This window comes from Eurypyga helias, unplaced genomic scaffold (genome assembly GCF_000690775.1).
Source record: "Eurypyga helias isolate BGI_N326 unplaced genomic scaffold, ASM69077v1 scaffold6083, whole genome shotgun sequence".
Classification (NCBI taxonomy): Eukaryota; Metazoa; Chordata; class Aves; order Eurypygiformes; family Eurypygidae; genus Eurypyga; species Eurypyga helias.
In genome coordinates this window covers 17,467-37,274 of record NW_010239201.1, presented here as the reverse complement: position 1 = coordinate 37,274, position 19,808 = coordinate 17,467, and the positions used below count along the sequence as shown (strand labels likewise).

Sequence of the window (19,808 nt, the reverse complement as noted above, 5' to 3'; positions counted from 1 at the left end):
GACTGATTTGGGGAAACAGTGTCATCCTTGAAATGTAACGAGAGATACCAGGTCCTGATATTTCAGCAAGGTATGTTTGTGTATGTATATACATACACATATGTGGTATTTCATTTTAATAATGTAGATATTTTTTAATGTTTGCATACTTATGAAAAATCCAAGGAAGTCTTAAAAGTAATTTTTTTAAAATCTCCAATGGTTTATGTGAACCAGTGGAGTGTTTTGACATGTAGTCTTGGTATCTGAGTATTCACTCTAAATTAGAATATTACTTTGAAAAGGTTGGTAACTGTAGGACACTTTTTCTTGTGGATTCAGTCAAACTGTAATCGGAGAGTGAAGAATACCTTCAATTCAGGACTACTTTTTCATATTACTATTTATGTGAAGCTTGAAATCATTTAAATATTTATCTATTTAAGCCAGAAATCTTCAAATCAGTATTGAAACATCTCTTGCAGTTTGTGTAAATAGAAGTAGTTTTTAAGGCGTGTGACATTTAAAAAAAACTTGGTTTTGAAGTGTAATTTTTCTCTTTCATCAAACATGATTCTGCCGGTCTTTATTGGAAGCTCTTCATCACTCCAGTTTTACTGGAGCGATAAACAAAGTATTTGAAGCTAAGCAGGTATGGGCAAGTGAGGGTTTAGGACAAGTAATGACAAGACCTTACCGTCGTCTGGAGCATTACCGGTTTGGTTAGGTGCCCTACCTGCAGATAAGTTTTGTAGATACATAGTTTTTCCTTAATTATTTAATGCTACAATTTTGCTGTCATTCCTAACAACTGGGAAAGTGGTTTTGTAATAGCTTTCATAGTTTCAATTCTCATGATGGGCATCGAAATAACTAGGTCATCTTACAGATCTACTACAACTGCGAGAATGTTGCTAACCTCTCAGAAAGTACAGCTAGTTCTTGACCCACCTAGGCGAGCTGCGGGGCGTGATCTTTGAGGATGTGAGCAGATAAACTGGTAAGGGATTATCCCCTTGTCAACAGGTGGATGGACCTTCATTCCCCCTCCAATACCTTTGTACTGGGGTGCTGGCGGGGCTGCACGGTGTCTTGGCGGCTCCAGCCTGTCGCGCCGCTGGCAGCGAGGCCTGGGTGGCTTGCCTGGGAACCCAGCCGCGTGTCGATGCTCGCTGGACGGAGCTGCCTGCTGTTTCCACCATGCCCTAACGCCTGCTTGTCCTGGCAAATACCACGTGGGAGGGAGGAGCAGGTGGGATTTCTTCTGCCCGTTTTTAACGCTGCTGTGGTGACTGAGTCACCGGCTCGTGGGCCAGCTGGGGTGTTGCCATTAGGAAGACTCTAGCTGACGTTCCTGTTCTTCAGGCTGCTACTTTCCATACAGTCGCCCTCCATGGCATGCACCGATTTTATGGCTTGTGTAATGGGCGTGAGCCAGATTTTCTTCTGTGTGCTATTGACAAGGAAGTGTTAAAAAACTTACCTTGTGACACAGCAGTAAAATCTGTTCTCCTTAAATATTTTCCTTTATTCTGTCATTTTTATTAAGTCAGTACTACTGTAGTCATGTACATCCTCAGTTTTACATCCTCCTGATGTAGGAATAGTGGGGTTTTTTTCAGATCAGCATAGTTTATCTTGTTCTTTTCCTTATTGATCTGATTACTCCATTGAAGTGGCTGTAACTTTTTTTTTTCTTTAGTGCTGCCTCCTCTTCTGTTTCTATAGTTGTCAGCAGTAAGTTTTGCAGCAAATGCAGAATTTTGGGCAGCGTCCTGTTAGAGCAAGGAGGGGCCTGCAAAATAACACTGTGAAAACAAGTATGGACTACTGCACACTGTGTTCCTTAAGAGACGGCCCAGATGATAAACACATGTGATGGAAAATGACATTTCTTGTTAGGCTATCTCAGAAGCTGAGGTGAGATTGCATTATCCAACTCAGCCCTTTGGCTTCTTTAATGTCACAGAATTTTCGTAGTCAAGTAGAGAATTGCACCAGGCTTAGAAGAGGCAAATGCCCACTTGGACAACAAACAGGAAATGTTTGCATACCTTTGTCTGCCATAAATCTTAGTTAGCTGAGCATATTTTTGGTATTTTTTGTCTTTTGATACATTAAATATGTGACAGACTTTGCTATATTGCATCAACTTTATTTTCTTTCCATCTTCCTGGTCCCACTGGATTTCCAGGGTTTTTTTTGAGGTTGCAGTCTGTGTGACTTGAAGACTGGAAATCCCATAAAAACCCCTTATGTTTGGGAGGGTTGTTACTTTATTCACCTTCCAGGTGATTATTCAGGGAGGGAATCTAGTGTTGGAGTCCTGTTTTTCCTTCTGCACGCCGCCCCCCCACCCACACCCTCCCCCCCGCCAGGGCTGTGACTCTCACAGCATCAGCATTCTAGCGATTGAAGTTACACTGACCAGAGGTGCCAGAATTGCTCTTTAATTTTGACGATTGCCATAGTTGCATGAGATTTCAGAACTTTTCTTGTATTTCAGGCCCTTCAGGAAAGTCATTCAGTCAATTAATTTGTTCATTTATTCAGTAAATTATTTACTATATTCCTTTATATGTGGTGATGTGTCCTGAAATACTAGCTTGTGTTTTTTTAGTTGTCCTACTGCTTATTTAGAAGACATTTATAAATTAAAGTTTACAGAGCTTTTGTTACTTGTTAATTTCCCAAATTTAAGTACTTCAGTACTTTTTCTGAATTAATAGGGATGTGTACTTATAAAAAACATGTATGTCTATCAATGTCATTTATATTATACACGTTACTAGGAAAAAATAAAAAGTTGTTGTGTCTCAGGTGAGATTTTAATGATGGCCACTTTTGTTGTTGGCACCAGTCTGTCTGAATTCGTTCCTCAGAGAGGTGGAGCATTTTTTGAAAGAGCTGAAAGCTCTTGCTGAAGTTCTAGCTGGTTAACTGTGCTTTGCTCTGCGGTCTTCGGTTGTATGTTGAGATTAAGTCCTGTTGATATTGCAAAGGTACTGGGGGCTTCGCTCTTTTTCTTATTCCGCGTGATGCAGGAATGATAAAGCATCCTCAGAAACAAATGAGAACTACTGCAACTTCGCTTACACGTCTAAGCTACTTCCTTCTTGTTCATGAAGTCCTCTGCTGTTTGAGTATTTATGGTGGTTTGGGGATATAGTTTGCAATTTTAGTTTCTTCTAACAGGTCAGAGTTTTTTGCTTTGAAAAGAATTGATTTAGGAAGCTTCATAAGTATTTTCTAAAATATTCAGTCTTTAGTGTGGTTTGTTACTTGATATTAATTTGGGTACATCAACCTTTTCCTGATGAATTATAGTGTTTTGGAGCTGAATTATAATATTTACACATTTTACAGTGTTTGGGAGCTGAATTGCAGTATTTGTTTCATGTGCAGACTTTGTATGCAGAAGGTGCAGTGTCAGTTCATATGTAGGGTCTACCCAGACATTTGAGAAGGTCCCTTGTCAATGCCACTACAAGTCACCAGAAAAAAGTGTCTCTTGTTATTACAGCTTAGAACGGAGCTGGATGTTGTTGTACAACATTTAGTCTAAACTAGGGCCTAATGTGTACCACTTCAATAATTTGAAGTTTTCATTTAATTTCTGAAGAAGAGTTACGTTCGCACAGATAATGCAACCCGTGACCCATGAACAATACCGATGTGAAACTCCCAACAATCATCATTATCCAAATGCTTAATAAACTTAACAAGCCTCTCTGGTTTATTTCCTTGGTTTTTTTCATATCCTCAGGTTGTGATTTGAGACTCCATCTTGTAAAATTTTTCTGTACACATTGTTGTTCTGTGATAAGAACTGTTGAAAACTGGGCTGCTATGACAAAAGTAAAGCTAATCCTCCTTTCTGAAAGCTTACCTGTCTGTCTTCTGTCCCACAGGAAGTGTTGTACAGTGTATGTCGGCCACACCGGTGCAATAAAACCAGATCTAAGTGAAATAGGAACTTCTGATGAGTTCTAATTGCTGGATTTATTGATAGCATTTCATACCTCAGTGTCTTCCTTATCCTCTTAGCTTGTAGCTCCTTTTAGTCTTGCTCTGTTTCTTGGGGGAGTATGCATGGTTTATGTACATTTTACAAGGTAGTCTGGTCACTTAAACAGGTATTTCCCCATACGTTCTTTTCTTTGTTTAGATTTAGGTTAAAGACCTGAGTTACCATTCTAAGCAGACTTCTGTATGCAGAAGTGTCCTGTGTTTGCCTTTACCTCCCAAGTAGGATTAGAAGATCTATTAAAATCCCATCTAAGCGTGAGAGAATGTTCCCCATTGTCATAGAATTCCTGCAGCAACCTGTAAGTCACAGCAAGTTTAGGATTTCTCATACTCTGGCTAAACTTAAGCGCATGCCAAACTTGCAAGTGCAGTATGTTAGTATCTTTAAAATTTTGCTGGTTTAAAATTAAATTACTACTTATGATAAGTGTAAGGTGATTAAAAAACTTTATAGGGGTATTGCACCTCATGAAAACTCATAGCTTTGTTCTGAGTACTGGACCTAATAATTTTCCTCTCACATGCATTGGCTGTGTACCTCCATCTTAAAAGATGAGTAAGCTGAAGCATGGAGAAGATTATTTTCAGGAATCTTCTGATATTTTTACTGGGAGAGCTAATGAAGCTTCCCAGAAAAAAAGGGGAACATTTTTATCCCATTGTGTAATTACATCAGTAAAGTGTTCTGGGTTTTTTAACAGGGTGTGTTTACTTCAACTCGAGATACGCTATTCGTCATCTTCCCTTGCTGAAGTGAGGATTATTTGAATATTTTTATGTGTAGGAGGGGTATGGGGGGCCTTGGCAAAGTTGGGAAGCGTCTTTTGGGTGCGCTTTCCATGTAGGCTCTGAAAAGCTTAAAATGAAGATGGACTTCAAATGGGTTTTTTGGGGGTTGGGTGGGGTTTTTTTTATAGTTTGCCTCTGTGTGTGGGGATCTGTATCTGTGTGGCTGTTCTGGTTTTGCCATTGTTTTGTGATTTGGTTTCCATCAGAATATTGTTGCTCTGCAAACGCTGCTCAGAGCTGTTTGACAAGTCAATAGGTGACCTATGACAGAGTTTAGGGTTTTGAAATGGTTTAAATATTGGGTTAAAAAATCACGCTGGTCGCCAAATAGCGGCATCTGAGGCTGCAGCGGAGAAACACTGCTTATTTTATGTCATGCTGTTTTAACCCGTTTGAGAATTACTTGAGCAGTGTTTAAACTGAAATATTCTCTGTTAGGTCAAGCTCTACTGGTCTTTTTTTTGTATTGCTCATTAAAAAGAAAGCTTCCACACTGGAAGTTCACAGGTGTTACTGTAAACAGGGGCAGTATCTTATATTTAAAAGATGAACAGTAAGTAAGATGGCTCTTACTTTGCTTCTTAAAGCTTTTGGGTTTCTAGGCAGTAAAAAGCTCAGTTTGGGGTCTGATGTGAAAAGCCTATCTGATATTTGTACCGTATGTTCCTAGCCCCGGACGGCTGTGCGTTTGTTAGCACAGGTACACAGTTGCCACAGCCTGGTAGAAGCTGACACAACAGCTTACCACGAATAATGTCAAACCTCCTTACTGGTCCAGGCCCCTCCTAGCACCCCCCTTTCCTGTAAGGTAGTGAGCAGTCCTGCTGTGCTGTCAACAGTTTGAGGAAGCTGATTTGTCTGAAAGCAAAACTTTAATTTGGGGGCGGGGGTCGGCTGAGCCCTTAGCCAGCTCCGGTGTCGACCTGCCACGACGCAGTGGTGCCTGTGCCGGCCCGAGCAGAGGACAGCGTGGGAGCAGGCAGGTGGATGTTGTCCTGACGCTCTGTGCGAGTTCACTGCTAGTGTCGCTGCAATTAACTTGGTACACTTGGGGTTTTAAATACTGAAATGTGCAAGTGGTGCTCCACTGCTGGCCTTCAAATTTGGTTCTCTGTGCTTTATGCAGTATTTATGATCTGGGCTGTTCTTTTGTACGGAATATTTAACTGTATTGTAAAAAAAAAAAAAGCAGAATGGAGGTGTTTCTCATTTTGAAGCTTAGGTCTAATGTATTCTGAATTTTAAAATAATCATGTCATTCCTTTTCTTCAGTCCATAATTCACTGTTCTTCTAATTCTGATTAGCTAATATTTTCCGTATAAATCTTTCTCCCTGTGGTTCTCTGCTCTGGCCATGTGTTGTAACAGTAACATTCAGACCTGAACAACAGAGGTCTCCAGGGTGGTGTTATGCTCGTGCAGTTCAGCTCAGGAACGTTGTCACGCAGCTGAACTGAACCCTGTGGTGTGTGTGAGAATTTCACTCAATTTGGGGTTCAGCATACAGGTCTAACCACATGTTAACATCCTTTTTGTCCTTAACAACTGTACATTTCCTTCTAATGCAGTCTCCTGGAAGGTGGAACTGTATTGAAACAGGTCTAATTTCACTAGAAGTTAAGAATTTGGGTTCAAATTACACTGAAGCTTGGGGTAAAACTTGAAGGAAGGTGAGTTAACTCCCAGGATGCTTACTGAGAGGTTTTCCAGGCATAAGTGAGAGCACAGACATGTTGTGAGAATCATATTAAGTGGCATGTGAAGCAGGCAGAGAAGGAACTCATTTGTCACGATAATACATGAATAGATGTGGTAGCTGATAAAGATTTTTGATGTGATCTGAATGGAGATGTATTTTTAAATCATGTTTTATGCTTTCAAAATTCATTAGTTTGTATTAAGTGAGATGACTTGGAGCTAACACATCTGCTCCTAACTTCTCTTAAAAGAACAGGAAGGGGATTGACAAACTGTATAGGCTTCGTGAAAGCATTAAAAAAGAAGGAACAGAGAGTAAGACATCAGCTCCTTCAAATGTAACCAAGAACCACTGTAAAGCTTAGAGTATAAGAACAGTTATACTCAGAGGAACCAAAAAATCCATCTGGTATCCCCCGGCTGTGGGGTATTTAGCCAAAGAACATAACAAGATAAGTGTAAGATGGTTCCTCCTAGTTTTTAGCTTTCTGTAATTTCAGAATTTATTTCCTGTATTAGATCTATATCTTTTTTTTTTCTGAAATCCCTTGAAGGGCAATACCATGAATCCATGATCTTTTTGGTGCATGTTTACACTTTGGCATCTACAGTCTTGTTCCTGGCAGTTTCCCAATTTAATTATGAAATCCTATGGAAAATGTTCTCTTTTTTTTTTTTTCCCCCTCATTTAAACTTTTTAAAATATGCTAGCTGACAGCATGAAAAAGGAAGCTTCATCTGTGGGTGGATTAGAGAGATGATAAATAATCCAGTCTGTGCCACTCATAATCCCATAGACCTTCACTTCCTTGATTGTTTCTAAGGTGAGGAGTCAATGTCTGTTTAGTTTGTTCTCTCAAGGAAGCTGTTCTATGCTTCTGAACATCCTCTGAACCTCAGAATAATCAGAATTATAAGAAATTTTCTACATGTGACCTTTTTAGATGTTTGGTGACCATGGCAGTTTGTTTTGTTTGTTCTTCTCTTAGTTCTGTTGGCTTCCAGCTATTTGAGCTGATACATGAAGATGGCTGGGAAAACAGTGATTAGAAAGATCTTTCTCAAGAAGTTAAAGGCAGTTTAGAAACTTATGATATGGATATTTGTGCAGTTGCAAATGTTTCTCTCATCACTGTCTGCAAACCAGGGCATGTATCACGGGTTTAAACAGAAGGTTTTAACTTCATTTAGTGGCACTAACAACCATAATCGAGCATAAGAAAGGTGATATGTCAGGATATAGTGTGTCTGATGTAATTTATGAATGCCAAAGTCACAAGCCATAAATTGATTGATAAATGTGTGCACTGTTTAAAATGGTGATGCTCTTCCAAAAGCTTGCTGGTTTTTACCTAATCTTTGATTGTATTAGGCAGATCTTTGATTTACTGAACCCAGGGGGGGTGAGATTTTTGCTAGCATCCTTTGAAGTTAGGACTGTATAAAAACAGCATCAGCCCCAAGTGTCTTCAGATTATATAAACTCAGTCATCTGAATTTTCAGTTCCCAACAATGGGAGGTGGTAACTGCTTCTGCCGACAGTGCCTTGGTGGGGACCAACCTTACAAGGTTGGAGCATTACTTCACATTTGGACCAATTAAATGCATTTTCCCCTATTACTGTTCAGCATCATGATCCTTCTCCAAACCTTGGTTTTGACTTTCTATGGCAAATTGAATTACATTCTTGTTTGCCCTTTTTCTGGAACTCTTAATGCTCTTGGCGAACAGCACATTCCTTTAGGGCTTCTCAGATAACTTCCATTCCTTGTGAATACAAATAACTTCCTATCCATTGTTGAACCAAGTATTGATGTATAAGGACGAGTTCCTTTTAAGGCCGTATCACCTTCAGGTCTTGAAGAACTCCTGGTCAGAGATCTTGCCACGTGTGTCCTGGAAGTCTAGGTGTTCTGTCAACTAGATCATCCTTCCTTATGTGCTTCGTGGTTACTTGGGGGGAAAAAAAGAGATTTGTGAAGCATTGTTTCCTTTTGCACTATAATATATCTGACTACCTTCTGGCTTGTATTTCTCATACAAATTTTTTTGGTATATAGTTAAAAATACTCTGCAGTTACTTTGATGTTTCTTTAGAGGCCTTTAAAAAAAAAAAAAAGAGTAAACTTTTTTAAATTGCCCTTATAGCCTTTCCAGACAAAGAAATTGTCCTTACTTCAGTTATTAATCTCATATTTTTCCTTTTTTTCTTGAGGTACAACATACGCAATTATTAAAAATTTGGGCATGTAGAATATTAATCTGGGATCATGTGACTCAGAAGTAATTCCTTTTTTGTGGCTTTTGAGAAAACATTTGGGATTAACTCATGATTTAATGAATAAAAATCGGGTCCTTCACCTGCTTAGAAAATGATCTATAACAGGAATTCCTGAATAATCTCTACCTTGATTTTTATTTGCTTTATTAGAATTCATCGGAGCAATGTATGCTTTTGCTGCCAAAAGCGGGGTGGGTGGGGGAAGAGTTGGATGAGGTAGGGTGGGGAAGGGAGGCAGAAGCTGCATATTGAGTATCAAAGCAACTTGGAGGTTTATTTTAGACAGTGCCGTTCCATGAAAAACTGGACTCTGTTGAGAACTTAGCGCTCTTCCTCCAAGTGACTTGCAGAGTAAAATGGCACAGTTTGCTGTAGTAGATAGACAGTGAAATCACAAGTAGTTGCCTTACATTATAAGAAATTACACTGTAAAGGTTTGTGATACTAACATTGAGGCTGATCTGCGTGGTGTCTCTTAAATTGGCGCATGTGGATGATGCAACAGCATGGCTTGAATAGATGCTTATGTTCTCATGTCTTGAATCTGTTGGTTGTCTCTCAATAAGTTCACTTTTAACAGTCCTTTTAAAATTTAGCAGAATACTTTGAGGCAGATGTTTTATGAATAAAATTGCATGGTTTTGCAGTAGACTTAAATACTGGCTCTGTTAGCTCTAAAAGGCTTATTAATTGTAATGTCTACTTGTTTATTGTGAAGTTAGAGGCACTGTTTGCTCCTTTACAGTCCTAATGAATGTAAAAGCATTTCTATTCCTTTTTCTTGTAATCTGAAATTTACATTATTTCACTTGGGTATTGCATAGGAAACAATGCAGTCTTTTGGTACATAATATATACAGATATAAAAAATAACATGCATGTATAATTGCAAATAAGTATTTCTTATTAGAAGGGGACTAGAACAAACTTCTGAAGTAAAATTTTTAGTGTATATTTTCTTATTTAAGCTTGCATTAAGACCAAATATTCTTTGCTTCTAACAATGCTTACAGGTTCACTGGGCCTAATATTTAAAATTTTCTTTTGACTTCAGATGAATGTAACTCTTCTGTATAATTTTTTTTTTTTTTAAAGTTTGGGAATATATAAAAGTAATGAGAACTTAGGGGTTTACCTAGCCATGGAAAATTCTGATTAACACTTGTGGAATGCTTAAGAACCCAAATATAAATGTCATAAATTAATGCCTCTTTCTCTGTAGGGTGCTGGTCAAGACAAACTTGGAATATATGTCAAGTCTGTTGTGAAAGGAGGTGCTGCAGATGTGGTTAGTAATACTCTTTAACATCACAAGTTCAAAGGTAGAATGATCCTTTGGAAATAGTTTTTAATCCTTTGTTTACTAGTATGTGTGAATAATTGTTGTAATTTAGATCATGTTAGTGCTGGTATATGAATTTTCTTCTCTTGAATATGTAATTAGGATGGTCGTCTGGCTGCAGGGGATCAGTTGCTGAGTGTGGATGGTCGAAGTTTGGTGGGCCTGTCCCAGGAAAGGTATGGAATGCTTTCCTTGGGTGCCTTTTCATGAGGAAAATGCTAGAGTAATAATTCACTGAGAAGGGCTGAAGCTTGGTTTTTGCACTTTCGGCTTTGTCTTGGCTTTCTATAACTGACTATGGATAACATCATTAAGAAGTTCAACTGTTCATGTAGTATTTTCTGTATGTAATACGGGTTATCTATATAGATTTGTTTTACACACTTGGGCTTCAGTTGTGAGCAAATTAACTCTAACTTTTAATATTCTGGCTTCTGACCTTAAACTGCAGAAATTGGAAGTAGTACTTGCCTGTAGGTGTTGTCTGTTTAATAAGTGTATCTTCTAGTCATCATCATCTAATTTTTTCCAAAGTGGTTATTCAAGTATTAATCAGAAAAAGGAGTTTTGTCAAACAGAAGATAACTAGAATAAATGTGAGAAATCATGGCATATAAGCTGATAATAAGGAGAACTAAGTATACAGTGCCTAATGTTATTTTGTTTTGTTTGCTTTGGCTTTTATTGCAGGGCAGCAGAACTCATGACTAGGACAGGTTCTGTAGTAACACTAGAAGTAGCAAAACAAGGAGCAATTTACCATGGTCTGGCAACCCTGCTGAATCAACCATCCCCAATGATGCAAAGAGGTAAAAATGCTAACATTACTTATGTCAAGAATAGCTTTAGAAGTCTTGGAATGCAGAAAATAGAGTAATTCACAGTAGCTTGTCAAGTATCACCAAAATATTAAATCAGAGAAGAAGCATAATTGCACAGAAAAGAAGCTTTTCCTTTCTTATCAAAAGTTCATCTGATTTTAAATATTGTTTGAAATTATGCTACTCAAATCATCAAGGAATGCTTTGCCCATGAACCTTTAAAAAAATTAAATTATGCATTTAAACGCAGCTCTGTTTTGAAGTGATTTTTATCTTGACAAATAGAATATCACAAATACAAAGTTGGTAACTTAAATGGCTTTTCTATCCCTTTCGTAAAAGCCTCTCTCCTCCTCTCAGAATACGCCTTCCTGGTAACCAGAGAGTGCAGTGTAATCACTAAGAGACAAATAAATAGACACAGAAGGCCCTGGAACATGTTTTGCCATTGAATTTTTTAAATTATTGTTTTAAACTAGAACTATTGAAATGTGTCTCCTTAAGTTTCTGTGTCTGATCATAAAAAGTTGTTCTTGGATGTTTCTCCAGTGTTACATTATCCTGCTTCAGTGAACTAACTCCAAAAGACATAGTCAGGTCTTAGGTAAATCAATGTTACAAAGGAAATAATTATGTAAAGGATGACCTTTTCCACAACAGTATAGAAAAGAATGGGTTAAAAGAATAAATCCTTATTATCACAGTTCACAGCACCATCCCAGATGCCATATGCCTCTGAGCCAGCAAGAGACTTTTCTGTAAAGCACATTTGGCTTTTCCAAATACTGTGGTACCTTTGCAGAAGCTCTTTTGAAACATACAGATCAAAGGAATCCTGTATAGTTGTTACAAGAATGGGATTGTGTAGCTGAAGAAGTAAAGATTCTAAATTTTAGCACTGGTCTTACTGGGAGTTCATTTTTAACTACAAAAGCAGGGTAGCTCTGGTTTGAAAAGGAGTATGCTAGGTAGTCGTTAAATATAAGTGAAAGGGGGAAAATACATGTCCAACTGTTACAGTCTTTGACCGCCGTGGCTCAGGTAAACCCCGACCAAAGAGTGAAGGTTTTGAGCTGTATAACAACTCCACTCAAAATGGGTCACCCGAGAGCCCTCAGCTGCCATGGACGGAGTACAGCGAACCAAAGAAGCTGCCAGGGGATGACAGATTAATGAAGAACAGAGCTGATCATCGCTCCAGTCCCAATGTAGCAAGTAAGTAAGGTTTACCCTCCTTTTAGGGGCGGGTGCCTCCTCCACCAGTTTTGGAGGCAGTTGAATTCAAAAAGGGGATGATTGTTTTTAAAAACGGATTGAGTTTAAAATGCCGTCATAGTAGTAACATTTGGAGCAAGCCTCTCGTTAGAACTATTCAAAGGAAAAATCACAGTCACTCTGTGAATACTATTATTTTATTAAGTTATGTAAATTATTATTAACAGTCACATAAATGCTTCCTTTAACTTTCCAACAGATCAGCCTCCAAGCCCCGGGGGAAAGAATGCTTATGCATCTGGAACTACCACCAAAATAACCTCAGTCTCCACTGGAAATCTTTGTACAGAGGTCAGAAATGGCAAGCGAAAGGCGGGCTGTTAAGCTTCCCTTAGCTCTGAGCAGTGTCAGTGTGCCTGAGTCAAACCAGTGTCTTCACTGTCTGGGCACGATGCTGGTGCTAGTTACTGGGTGGGGGTTTTGCTTATTACAGCTAATGAAAGATTGGGATGGCTTTGAGCGATACTGATTACATTTTGTCATGAAGTTGTCCTTGCGACTTCTCAGGTTTGTGCAATATTGCGCACTTGTTTTCAGACCATAAAAACATGAGTCGTAACCACAGTTTGTATTTTACACCGGACAACCTATTTATCTCCTGGCCCAGACAAACAATGCTCTTATGAGCAAAAAGAAAAGATTTGGAAAATGCATGTTCAGAATAACATTCTGTACAGATCTGTGTGATCAGAAAATTCTATCTTATGTTTTTTCTACCTTTTTCAGGAACAGACTCTGCCCCCACGACCTGAAGCTTATCCCATCCCAACACAGACCTACACTAGAGAGTATTTCACATTCCCAGCTTCGAAGTCCCAGGATCGAATGGGTCCAGCTCAGAGTCAGTGGCCAAATTATGAAGAAAAACCACAAGTCCAGGCAGAAAGTAATCATTCGATCAATTCTACAATGCAGGTGAGAAGTAATTCCTTTCAGTATAATAATTAAAAAAAAAAAACCCACCACAACAACACCCCAGAAAAAAACTGCTTGCCTTCCTCTCCCAGATTGCTGGAGACATTTCTGCAGAAGACCCAACTCTGTTATCTCTGAGCTGTTGAGGACAAACTATACAACTGTATAGTTGGAGAACAACTGTACTTTTGCCAAGTTTGTCTTAGGTTCAGAAATCCTACTCTTTCAGGGGTTTTGTGTGTGGTGGGTTTTGTGTTTGGGGATTTTATTTCTCACTATAGAATTTCTGTTATTAAGTTCTGCAGACCTGTTATCTAGGATGTTTTAATCATTGAATCGTCTACCTGTTAGGGGTATTGGGGTGTAGATGGTAGTAGGGTTTGTCTTGTAAGATGTGTTGTGTCTTTTCAAAAAGTAAACAAAACCTTTCACTCTTCCAATGAGGTTTACATGGAAAAACCTCTGTCTGCCAGGCGCATTGTTTAAGTACCAAAGTGAAGTATTGAAAATGCAATAAAACAGTACTTTGAGACCTGTCCAAGGTCTTCACTGACAACCTTGTTCTCAGTTAAAAAAAAAAAAAACAAACCCTAAATAAATTCAAGCTGCATCTGTTATCAACGTGCGGATGCTTCTGGCCCTGAAATGAATGTATTCACACTGTACCTTTATAAATTAAGAAAATAACATTGTTCCTCACGTTGTAAATGAGGTCTTTACTCAAATCCATGCAGGAAATTAAATCTAGATCTACTAAATCCAGTCACTGGATTATCTTTTTCTCTAATTCTCCAGAGACTTAAGAGAAAACATTTTTTTGCTATTTTTTACTTTTGTGATGAAAGCAGACCCTTACAGCAGGGTTTTACTGTTGGAAAAGCAGTGTCAGGTAAAGTAACTTGAGATTGGGTCCTAGAAGCAAAGTAAGGGTTGATTACTGATTGCTTACACATGTATCTGCCAGTGAATTCAGTAAAAAGTCAATTGAATAAAAGCTTAGTCCTTTTTTCTTTTTTTTCAGTGTTACAGGGATCAAATCCCAATTGTTTCAGCTGTTAAGAAAATAGATGTTATACCCAAAGTAGGATGGTGATTTTGAAGGAGAATGTTGCACGTTAAATGACACTGGGAAATAGCTATGGAAATATTTTGCTGAGTTTCTGTGCTGAACTCCTTCGTGTTTCATGATTTCATCTCACCTGATCTCCAACCCCTGCCGTGCTGTGAATCTGGGAATCTGCATAGCTGACCTCTAGGAGCTAGTATCTCCAGAGAGGGGTTACTACCTATTTGTCCTAATGGGAGGAACTGCTGCCCGGACATGCATCCCTGCCCTGCTTAAGACAGGCTTAAGTGAGTAGCTTAGACAAGGTGGTTAAAACTGGAGAGATGAACCCCATCCGTTAAGGTTGTTGACAGGTACAGAATTTCAGCTGGGATCTTCAGGCTGAACGCAGTGGCAGAAAAGCACTTTCTTACAGCCAAGATCTAGGACCTTTAGCTCCCTACAAGCACCGAAAGAGTATGCATTTTTTCCCTATTTTACAACAGTTCTTCTAAGTTGAAAATTAGAGGGAAATAGGCTTTTTTAAAACAAAAAAAAATTGTTTTAATCTTTACAGCAAGAACTGGGCTTTAAAAAAAGAAAAGCTGCCATAAGCTACTGAGGGATGTGAAAGGCCCGTTTTCTGTCCCGAAGGCATCAGCAAACTGTTTGTTTAGTCGCATCTTTACAGGAAGTCTAGCACAAATGGCTGTGTGTTCGGCTCTGCTGGACTAATAGAGCATAAGAAATACACTTGTTCATCTCAAAGAAGGCATTCTTTAGAGGTCATGGTTAAGGTCATTGATGGGGGGGGAAGAAAGATGTTTGCTTTGTTAGTCTTCTCTCCGTTGTCGATCATCGGTACGTTGTGTGTGCAGCGCTTAGTTCAGCTAACGTTCAGAGTATGAATATTTGCTTCAAGAAAATCATTAACAGATTCAATTAGCCTAATTTATGGTCCAGGATTCCCGTTCAGGAGGCTGTACAGTGCAGGGCGACCCTGAGCTCGTATGGAAAAAGAATTGGTGTTGGATGCACTAGAAGAGTGGCAGAAGCACAGACTAGTCCACCCTGGCCCCAAGAGCAGGTGCTTTAGACCTGAGTGCCCAGACTCGGTACCCGGGAATGGTTCTGTCATAGGGAGAGCTTCCCGCGGGCCGTCTTGCCTGTAAATGGGGGAGGGTGGGAATCAGCTCCCCTGTCTCTTCTTCAGCAGCCTTACTGTTTGCCTTCCCAACAGGAAGAATGTGTAGTCGGGCCAGCTGAAGGCTGACTGGCAGAGCTGGAATGCCGGAGCTGCTGTTCCGAGCTGCCAGGACTCTCGCGCTCGATCAGGGGGGAGGGGGTGCCAGGGATAGTCCTGAGGAATTGCGCGAGCGGGGGAGGCTTTCAGCTCAAGCTCCATTTTGTGCTGATCCTTCCTCCCAGCCCAGCTTTCCAGGCATTTCAGGGGTTGCAAAGTCCTCCGTGATTTGAAGGAGTTAAAAGGACTGAGAAGAATACTTTACTGATGGTTTTGGGAGACTTACCGGGCATGGAAATGCTGAAATTCACTAAAGTAATTACCTTCAGTGTTAAGAATGTGGTTTGTGAGCCATTTTCAAACATGTTTTAATATAGATGGACTATGAAATACATGCCTTGTTTAATTTTTTCCAGCGTGTGGCTCGTTCCCAGGAAGAATTACGAGATAAAGTTTTCCAGCCAGAAAGGAATCGTTTGGAAGTTGTTATACGGAAGGATGTGGAGTACATCGATCGGAAGTCGGACAGCGATCAGTGGATTAATTCGTCCGTGGATTCTAGCACATCTAGCCAAGAACACCTGAACCATTCGTCTAAACCGGTCTCGCCTGGCTCTTGTTTAGCTAAAAGTGGACCTGGCCGTTGGAAAACTCCAGCTACTAGCCAGCCAACTCCAGTGGCCATTTCCCAGCCCATCAGAACAGATCTTCCCCCTCCACCGCCACCGCCTCCAGTGCATTATGCAGCTGAATTTGATGAACTCCAAATGGATTTGCCTCTGCCTCCCCCTCCTCCTCCAAACCAGATAGGAGCACAAGCATCTTCCCAGGTAGCCGCTGCTGAGCGTAAAAAAAGGGAAGAGCATCAGAGGTGGTATGAGAAGGAAAAGGCACGCTTAGAAGAAGAACGAGAGAGGAAACGTCGTGAACAGGAGAGAAAACTGGGCCAAATGCGTTCTCAGCCGCTAATTCCTGCACAGCCTGTGGTTCCCCCTGTTTCCCTTCAACAAGTGAAGTCGGAAAAGCCTTCGACATTGCAGAGGTCTCAAGAAACGGTCATTCGAGAGCTGCAGCCCCAGCAGCAACCTCGGACTATTGAGCGGAGAGATCTGCAGTACATTACTATCAGCAAGGAAGAACTGTCCTCTAGCGATAGCCTCTCTCCCGATCCCTGGAAACGGGATGCGAAGGAGAAACTGGAGAAGCAGCAGCAGATGCACATTGTGGACATGCTGAGTAAAGAGATTCAGGAACTTCAGAACAAGCCCGATCGCACAGCGGAAGAAAACGACCGCCTGCGCAAGCTCATGCTTGAGTGGCAGTTCCAAAAGCGGCTTCAGGAATCAAAGCAAAAGGACGAAGATGATGATGAAGAGGAGGATGATGATGTGGATACTATGCTCATCATGCAGCGACTGGAAGCAGAAAGAAGAGCAAGGGTAAAAGGGGATTCCTACACAGAAGTATTGTAAATGTGTATCTTGGTGGGTTCTCTGGCTTTGTCCAAGTATTTTGACCTTCTTACAGGGTAAAGGAGGATGAGGCTTTCTGAAATACCGTGAGTTTTGAAACGGCTAACTTAGAGTGGCCTCACCAGTTAAGTGGTGTGTTACGAGAGTATCGTAGCTACCTGTCAGAGAGTCCAAGTTGGCAGTTGAATTTATTATTCAGGTTGTGGGGAAAGAAACTCATTTTGGATAAAGGGATTTTACCATGTAGCTGGGGTAGGATTAGAAGGTTAAATGTGGCAGCAGTTTGCTTACAGGAAAGTCAGCAAAAACATTTGAAAGAATGAAAGTCTCTAGGAGATTCGGGAACAAAAAATAGTGTGATTTCCCTTGTCCCTCCCCCAGTATATTTACCTCTGAGCATTCTTGTTTCTAGTTCAGGACCTGAGCACAGGCACGGAATGCATGCTGTTTCCAGGAAAAAGCGAGCTGAACTTCTCCGAGTAGGGGCTGGGGCATAAGGCAGCTGCTGCCTCTACCTTTCCCACCACCACAGTGGTGACCCTGACAGTGCTGGGGGCATGAAGCATTAGGCTGAGCCATGTGATTTTTTTGGATACACCCTGTCCAGGGCTCCAGCTCCACGTACCTGGAATTTGCACGGCGTCCAGTTTAGTCAGTAGCTGACAAGGTTTGCTTTACCTTAGCTTCCATACTGTGACAGCTCATAACGCATCTGCTCACGCAGCCACATGGGATGGTCTCTCTTGGTGGCTGTTGTCTCTCAAAATCTGTTAAACCTGGCATTACTGGGAAACAATTTCTATAGGAGAATCTGTTTTTCTTTTCCGAACAGTAGCATGGATACCGAAGTTACATACCCATAGCTGTGCTTTGACAGGCTTGAAAACTAGCACTGTAATACGTTCCCTGTCTTCTGTTTGTTTATCTCAAAAAGTTGACTTAATTCTGTGATAAGAAGTTTTTTATTCTTGAGAAGTGTTTGCTCATGCTTATTTTGACATTCAGAAATAGCTGTCCGCTGGAGTAGTGTTTGAGTTCAGGATTGTCTTGGCAGCTTGACTTTTCTAAACTTAACTCTTCCCATATTTGCTGGGGTCAGCATTGCTTTCCTTTTTTCTCGTGGCTAACTTTATTACTGTGGAAAACAAAAGATACCTCAACCTTGGAAACTGGAGAGAGGAAAAGCTAAATGTGTCTTTGGCAAACAGGTTGCATTAAAGCCCAGAGTTGCTAACGTGTAATTTGTAGCACACAGGCAGTTACCGATGGGCATAAAAAAAAATGCATGTAAAACTGCCATTTTAACAAATAGTGTCTTTAATTTTACTGTAGCAAGGCTAAAAAGGCCACGTGTCATTAATAGAAAGCCAGTCGTATTGCATAACGTTGTATCAGTCCTTCTCCGCAAGAGCTGGGTTTAAAATAGTTCGTGCATAAAGTTCTTCCAGCATTTTGGAACATTCTGAAACTAAAAAAAAAAAAAGCCCAGCAGTTGTCTTGAACTGCAGTGATGTTTGCATTCTGGTTACATTTTGCTGTCTATACCGCTGGAGTTGCAATAAGTAGCAGTTCTGGAGAAGTACTGAGGGTTTGAGTAAGTCAAACAGGCGCTGGTAAAAACTTCAGATTATTTCATTGTTCTCATTTCTGTATTTCAGGATTATGTCAATTCAGTTCCTCGTTCTAAAGCAGCTGACTTAACAAATAAAAGAAAATGCTTTTGAAATAGCACACGTCTAACCTATCTTTATTTTCACTGTGCATCTTTCTTTTTTTTCCCTTTCTTACTACCTGCAGCAGACTGCTGTGCCAGCAATCTCTGTTCTAGATTTGGTATGTTTGTTTCTTTCTCTTCAATATCTCTTTCCCATTTCAATTCCTGATGTTATTAATAACCACCCTGTGTGCTTTGGATGATGATTGGGCATCTTCGGGTGTTCAAAAATCATTGTGATACAGTAAGCAGTAAGTTAACTGTAAGCATGCACTTGAATGTTTCCAGATGTGGTGACTCCTTTCCCTGTGTTTCCTTCCTTTCAGATGTTGTGTTCTGCTTGCAGGCTTGATTTGTTTGTTGTAGCAGTGGTCTAATATAGAACTGTGTATTTGATGGTGTGTGTGGCTGTGTGTGTAACATCTTATTCTAAGCACTTTGAAATGAACGAGCTGTGAGGTAAGATTTCCTCCCTTCCCCACCCCTGCCGGGTGAGCAGAAGAGCTCGAGCCACACCATTCCTTTCCAGTCTGAAGGGAAATTGTCCTGAGAGCCCAGTAATGCAGCACGTGCTGAAACTCTGTTGTTTACAGGTGTTACAATTTTCTCATTAAAGTCAAAATGGATTGTAAACTCAGAAATTGCTTCTGAACTAATATTTCCAAGTAGGTCACATAAACACGCAGTTACTACGTTACCATATAATTACATTTTCAGTTGCTTAATACCATGCTCTTGCATCTAAAACATGACAGGCTTTCAAATTGTGGCAGTAATTGCTGTGACTCCAACTAATTCTGTGTTTTATTGCTCTCGCTGGAAGATGGGTACATGGAAAAAAGAGTTCTGTAGTCTTCTCGATAAGAAATAGATCCCCTTCCAAGTCTATTGCTATATTGTTAGTATACCAGTGTGAAAGAAGGGTAATGCTTGCAAGTCCTTGTAGTACAATTAATTTGGGCTGCTGGGTAAAACTGTAAACGTGACTGTTAAAAATGTAAATTTGGATATGCGGCACTGCTTGCCTTTTTTTTTTGTTGTTGTTGGTTTTGTTTTGAAAAGTCATCTTGTAAAATGATTTTTACTCGGGTAGCTCAGTAAGTCTGCCTGAGGCGTTCCGTTTTGTGTCGGTGTGGTGCACCGGCGTTAAGCAGTTGGGAGCAGGGAAATGGGTGAAGCGTGTCATCTTTCTGAATTAATGGAC

At 40.2% G+C, this 19,808-nt stretch overlaps 1 protein-coding gene across 2 annotated transcripts in view; it reads left to right on the top strand.

Annotated features, from left to right (window-relative positions):
• MLLT4 (myeloid/lymphoid or mixed-lineage leukemia (trithorax homolog, Drosophila); translocated to, 4) overlaps nucleotides 1-19,808 on the top strand; it is a 92,566-nt gene that overhangs the window by 60,797 nt on the left and 11,961 nt on the right. The window contains exons 21-27 of one of the 2 annotated variants that reach the window (XM_010148059.1): nucleotides 10,000-10,062; nucleotides 10,222-10,295; nucleotides 10,810-10,928; nucleotides 11,961-12,155; nucleotides 12,415-12,506; nucleotides 12,942-13,130; nucleotides 15,835-16,857. In XM_010148059.1, the coding sequence (XP_010146361.1) occupies nucleotides 10,000-10,062; nucleotides 10,222-10,295; nucleotides 10,810-10,928; nucleotides 11,961-12,155; nucleotides 12,415-12,506; nucleotides 12,942-13,130; nucleotides 15,835-16,857 (1,755 nt within the window). Of the gene's footprint in view, nucleotides 1-9,999; nucleotides 10,066-10,221; nucleotides 10,296-10,809; nucleotides 10,929-11,960; nucleotides 12,156-12,414; nucleotides 12,507-12,941; nucleotides 13,131-15,834; nucleotides 16,858-19,808 lie in introns of both variants that reach the window. The other variant, XM_010148058.1, reaches the window with a different exon arrangement.